The sequence below is a fragment of the Microtus pennsylvanicus genome, chromosome 3 (assembly GCF_037038515.1).
Source record: "Microtus pennsylvanicus isolate mMicPen1 chromosome 3, mMicPen1.hap1, whole genome shotgun sequence".
NCBI classification, from domain to species: Eukaryota; Metazoa; Chordata; class Mammalia; order Rodentia; family Cricetidae; genus Microtus; species Microtus pennsylvanicus.
In genome coordinates this window covers 82071026-82077561 of record NC_134581.1, presented here as the reverse complement: position 1 = coordinate 82077561, position 6536 = coordinate 82071026, and the positions used below count along the sequence as shown (strand labels likewise).

The 6536-nt window shown below is 36.7% G+C and overlaps 1 protein-coding gene and 1 pseudogene across 1 annotated transcript; both read left to right on the top strand.

Moving 5' to 3' along the window:
* The first annotated feature begins 1054 nt into the window (after positions 1-1054).
* LOC142847138 (olfactory receptor 8D2) lies at positions 1055-1978 on the top strand. The gene has a single exon (XM_075967867.1). It carries the CDS (start codon positions 1061-1063, stop codon positions 1976-1978), a length of 918 nt encoding a protein of 305 aa, XP_075823982.1. The 5' UTR covers positions 1055-1060.
* Positions 1979-3220: 1242 nt separating this feature from the next.
* Positions 3221-6457, top strand: LOC142846797 (olfactory receptor 8D1-like; annotated as a pseudogene).
* The last annotated feature ends 79 nt before the right edge of the window (positions 6458-6536 follow it).

Below are 6536 nucleotides of genomic sequence, written 5' to 3'. Positions count from 1 at the left end.
CCTACTTTGCTCTTTTAAGGACAGTGCTGACCTCAGCTGTAGTTTATGGTCAGACAGTAGCAGTATATTTCTCTTTCTTATATCTATAACAAAGAGAATTTCTTAATATATTCCAGCTTTCTATTATGAGAAGAAGCATGTTCTCTAGGGAGAACAGACTTGCAATTTCTATAATCTGTTCTTTTAAACTCTCAGAATCTCTTTTATTGTGTCTGTGCTCCCAGCTTTAGAAACTCACCTTACTGTGTGGGTCTCCCTATTTTAGAGACTGTGATGTTGACTCATATAAATGCATTGTAGGATTGAAAGGGATTATTATTAGATTATCTAAGTTATATTGGATGCGTCAATTTCATAAAGTTGATGTTTCTTTGTCACGTACACAGGTGAAAATGTAAGTAGTCTTATCTTAAATGCACAAAGTAATATTGTCTGAGTTTTTGATATTCTTAATTTGCAGCACTTATACAGCCAAGTACATTTGCAAAATTACAAGACTCCAACACAAGAATGAGCAGTTAATAAGGTGGTATGCAACCAAGAAGGTTAAACTCAGTCTTTGTCTGTAAGTCTTTAAAGAAAAAGACTTTAAAGACTCAAACCTACACAAAAAAATCACAGATAACTAAGGAATGCTAAAAGCAGGAGAAACAGCCTTACCTAGGGAAGAGCACAATATTTTTCTATTCAATTACAAATGATCATCCTTACATACTAGTAACATAATACAGGGTATATAGGATGTAATAAGGACTCTATATGTATATACATATATGCATATAAAAATTATTAATGAAAATGGGCCATAAATTTTATATGGAGCAAGGATAATAATATAGGAGGGCTTTCAGAGAGAAACAGTAGAGGGAAGTGATGTCATTGTATTATAATTTCATAAAATAAAAGAAATAAAAGAAGCTGCTTATGGAGGGCACAAAGGCAGAGGGAAAATCAGGTTATCAGGGATGTAATCCATAAATGAGAATCAGAAATTAAGAGAGATCATCAACACTTTCTCTCCTTTCTTCTTGTAGATAATATTTTATAAGTACTGGATATTATGAACCACTCTTCAATGGCTGACTTCATCCTTGAAGGACTAACAAAACGCCCAGAGCTTCAGGTCCCACTGTTCATCGTGTTTCTTGTAATATATGTGATCACAGTGGTGGGAAACTTGGGCATGATCCTTTTAATCACCATCAGTTCTCAACTTCACTCTCCAATGTATTATTTTCTCAGTCACTTATCCTTCATTGACCTCTGTTACTCCTCTGTCATCACGCCTAAGATGTTGGTGAACTTTGTATCTGAGAAGAACATCATCTCTTTTTTGGAGTGCATGACTCAGCTTTATTTCTTCCTCATTTTTGTCATTGCCGAAGGCTACCTCCTTACAGCCATGGCCTATGACCGCTATGTTGCCATCTGTAGACCACTGCTTTACAACATTGTCATGTCCCAAAAGGTCTGTTCCATAATGATGACTGTGGTATACTCACTGAGTTTCTTTGGGGCTACTGTTCATACAACACGCATGACAATGTTGTCCTTCTGTGGGTCTCATATTGTCAGCCATTATTTTTGTGACATTCTGCCCTTGTTAACTCTGTCTTGCTCCAGCACCCATATCAATGAGATACTGTTATTTATTATTGGTGGAATTAATACCCTAGCGCCTACACTGGCTGTCATCATCTCTTATGCTTTCATCCTAACTAGTATTCTTCGTATCCGCTCCACTGAAGGACGTTCCAAAGCCTTTGGCACTTGTAGCTCCCATATTTTGGCTGTGGGAATCTTCTTTGGGTCTATAACATTCATGTATTTCAAGCCACCTTCCAGCAATAATATGGAAGAGGAGAAAGTGTCCTCTGTTTTCTACACCACAGTGATCCCAATGCTGAATCCCCTAATATACAGCCTGAGGAACAAGGATGTAAAGAATGCACTGAAAAAAGTGGTTGGTGGAAGGTAGTTATCTTAAAATTGAGAGGAAGAAAAAAGCAACACATGAGAAGTGTTCTTTTCCTTTCATTTTTTTTCTTTAGAGAAAAAAGTCACCATTACGTAAGAAATTGTTGTGTGAGAATGTTTGAGACATTTTTGTGCATTATCAATCAATATAATTTACTGATGGATAGTGTAATCTTTGTAAATATTTAAGAGAAATAGAACTTGATGGAGAAGAAATGGTTTAAACACACTGAAACATTTTGATTATAACAAAGATACTGCTGCCACTGACTGGACAATGGAGATAGCAAAGCTACGTTTGAATAAAAATCTTCCATAGTGTTGGGCACATGGGCTCATTCATACACATACTTGTTTCTCTACAGCCGCAGGTAGAACCTGGAGTGTTGTAAGCACATGACAGGGAATTCCAGCAGCTGCAAGAAGCTCAGAATTATTTGTGTGTGTCTTCTCTTGGAACATCTAGGAAGAGCATAGTGCAGTTCAAGCATTAGCTTTGGCCAGTTAAATCTAGTTTAATTAGATCTAGTTAATCTACTTTAACTAGCATATCTCCACAATTTCAGCTTAACAAGTTCCTACATTTAAGCCACTACATACAAAGAAATCATTACTACAACTATAAAAATCAATATTAAATTCAACGCATGCTTTATCATTTTGTTATTACTTCTTTATGAAGTGTGGTTTCTCTCATATTTCACATCATAATATAAGCAGTGTATAGACAAGAAGAGTTGCAGTGATAGAAGAAATATCACTGAATGTATTAGATAATGGTATAGAAATGGGAAATACCAGCCAGGTGGTGGTGGCACACACCTTTAATCCTAGCACTTGGGAGGCCGAGGCATTTGGATCGCTGTGAGTTTGAGGCCAGCCTGGTCTACAAGAGCTAGTTCCAGGACAGGCTCCAAAACTACAGAGAAACCCTGTCTCAAAAGAAAAATAGCAGAAAATGCCTTGGTGTCCTCAAAATAAAAGCATACTCTACACCTATGCCTCTTACATTGGGATAAACTAAAAATATTTTCTGCAAGTTATCTTCCATTTGTTCTTTTTAGCCTTTAAAATTTTATCTTGGGTCTTGTTTTCTAGCCTCATCAAATTGTGCTTAAATAAAAAAATATGTAAAGTGTGGTAAAATTTATTTGGTTTTCTCAAAAATAAAAAAGATACTTAAGACTGAAGATTTTGCTAAGTTACCCAAGAAAAACCAGTATTGGCAAAATGTCTCTTTACAATGAGTAAAGCACCATATATTGGGAAAGCATCCTGGAAGTGGAAGAGGAGGCAGAAAAAGCAGAAAATCCTGAAAGGAGAGAGGACTCTCAGGTAAAGAGGCCTTCTAAATCACCATGATTGGCTTATATATGAACTCAGAGATTGAGGAAGCACCACAAGGCATTAAGAAATTTGCAACAGAGGTACCCTAGAGCCAAAAGGGAAAGCGGACACATGCCCCTTTCCTAACCCAGAAGCTATCTCCAATTGATCACCATGTGCAAATGAAAATTTGCTTTCAGTAAGAGAGTCTCACTAGGGAAACAAATTACTCTTAAAAAATAGGCCCTTTCCCAGCAGTAGATGGCCAACAGAAAATGAACTCATTTTTTTCCCTTGAATTGTCTCATAATGTTATGACAGGGCTTTTACAACTTAGTTTTTGATTTATAATCTACATGTATACAGGTCCTTGGCATATACAGCATATATATATATATATAATGGACTGTTTGTCCCTATTCTTGTACATCATCTAGAATTCCCCTTTGTGGGAGTATTTGGAAATCTGGGCCAACCTTTTACATTTGAAGTGATTCACATTGGCAATCACTCATCCTCTCAGGTTTGTGATGATTTATATGACAAATGTCAGTAAAATATCAGCTATGACTTATATAAATCGGTGAATGGTTTGTTCTGGAGCCATATACTCAAGTCTCACATCACAAATACACTCACATTACTTGATCCTGGATATAGACATCAGAAATGCATAATCCTACATATTTTTTAAAAATAATTCAATACCATAAAAAGTTAAAGTATATGGAAATAGCATGTAATGCGAGTGCAAGAAAAAGGTGGGAAAGAGGGAAAGGAAGAAGAGGAAAACAATGAAGGCTAGTCATTCTCTCCAGAGTGAACTAGAGGAATGGATGTGTCTTCAGACTTTACCAACATTGTAGGGAACCAGGAGGAGTTGCTCGAGTGTCTTGCTGAGAGTCATTTTCCTTCTTGGAGAGACTCATTATTTTTATACACATTCATATTTACCTTTTATTCATGTGGATATAAAATCTATTTCTAGTGCAGTGGGATTGGGGAGTCATCATTTCTTATTTTGTGCGGATATTTTGAAGATATATATATATATATATATATATATATATATATATATATATATATTCTCTCTCCATATATATGGAGATATAGATAGATAGATAGATAGATAGATAGATAGATAGATAGATAGATAGATAGATAGTAGATAGATAGATAGATATAGATGTATATCAAAACAAGAAAATCTGTGTAAGGATCTCCTGTAATCTTGTCTACTTCTTACTGTTATTTCATTTATTTTACTGAAATATAGTATGGTTGAATCTGGTAAGATATGGTGCCAGAGGGACCTTTGCAGAGAATCATAGTAGATTGGGACCAAACTGAAGATGGCGACAGAATAAGCATTGCAGACATACTTAGAGTATTGAGTTCATTAAAAATTGTGGGAAGAGAGAAGGAGAGAGAGAGAGAGAGAGAGAGAGAGAGAGATGGAAACAGAATGATGGGGAGGAATGGTAAAGGGAAGAGGGAGAGAGGCACAGAGGCGGAGACAACCTTCTTCAGAAAAAAATCAGGGAATAGGGAGAGATCTGAAGAAGGCATAGCTTGCCTGTTACAAGGACCTTTGCACCTGCATACAGTCAGGGTACTGCTTGCCATAGGCAGAGAGGTGCCCAGTTCACAAGGAGCAGGGCCAAGGTCTGCCCCAATACTAACAGAACCATTTAGCTTATTTTTGTTGTTTTTTTATTTTATTTTCAGAAATGGTTTAACACTAAAACCCACATGGATGTTTTACCCTATACAACCAAAACTGATCTCAAAGCAATGGCAATCCTCTGCCTGAGCTCCTCAAGCTATTGATGTTAAATGAGTGAGCAAAACCACACAACATTTCTACTCTTCACCTCTCAACAAATGTTTCTTTCTCTCCATAGAAGAAAAAAAAATATTTGACTAATATCCAGGAGGCAAATATTTCTAAGCCTATAAGAAACACCCCATTTTGTGATTGGAAATCACAACCTATTTTGAGAGATAAAGGGGATATCTAGAGGCTCACTGAACATAGATTTGAACAATAACCTGGAAATTTTCTAATCTCTATTTAAAACTTCTTTGGAAGAAGAGTGAAGGTCTTCCATAATATAATTTTAATTGCATATGAGATCAGGTATGGTCATGGGGTTATTGACTAGTATTGTATTTTCTATTTCCACAGAAATCTTCAAAGAGTGGGAACTGAAAATAATTTTGCAGCAGCTGTGTTTGTCTTGGTGGGATTATCACATTAGCTAGAGCTTGTACTGCACCTTTTTTCTTCTGTTCCTGAAAATCTATGTGGTGACAGTAGTGAGGAACTTGGGCATGAGCCTGCTCATTATACACAGCCAACTTCTGCCTGTGTCCATGTATTATTTCCTCCGCAGTTTGTCCTCTGTTGATCTCTGCAGTTCCACTGCCATTACACCCAACATACTGGTGAAATTTCTCAGGAGGACAAATTTAATGTTCTTTTCTGAACGTGTGGCTCAGTTCTTTTTCTTTGTGATCATTATAGTTGCTGAGTGTTTCATTCTAACTGCCATGGTTTATGATCACTGTGTGGCCATTTGCAGACCATCAATGTATAGCGTGATCATGTCCTCGAGGCTTTATTCACTGTTAGTTTTGGTTGCCTTCATACTCGGCATTTTGAACACCATTGCACACAAAACTGCTATTATGAAGCTGTTTTCTAAATCCCACATCATAAGCCATTACTTCTGTAACTTTCTCCCTCCTCTTGGACCACTCCGGCTCTAACACACATCTCAAAGAATTTCTTCTACTTATTATTGCCAGTATCCCCATCTTGGTTTCTATCCTATCTGTTTCTATCTCTTTTTTGTCTCCATCTTCTACAACTTCCTGCACATCAGATCATCAGAGGGTCAGTCCAAAGCTTTTGGAAACTGCAGCTCTCATCTAATGACTGTGGAGATCTTCTTTGGCTCTATCACCTTCTTGTATTTCAAACCTCCTTCAAGTAATGCTCTGTCAGAAGAGACTGTGTTCCCTGTATTTTATACCACAGTGGTCCCCTTGCTGAATGTATAGTTTCAGGAGCAAATATGTCAAAAAATTATTGGGCAGCCTTGGTGGGGAGAGAAGTCTTAATGGGCAAAATAATAGATGTGAGAAGTAATTTGTTCTACTGTAAAGATGTACATTCTGTTTAATTTTACTTCACCCTTATAATATATTCTATATTACTGTTTATGTTT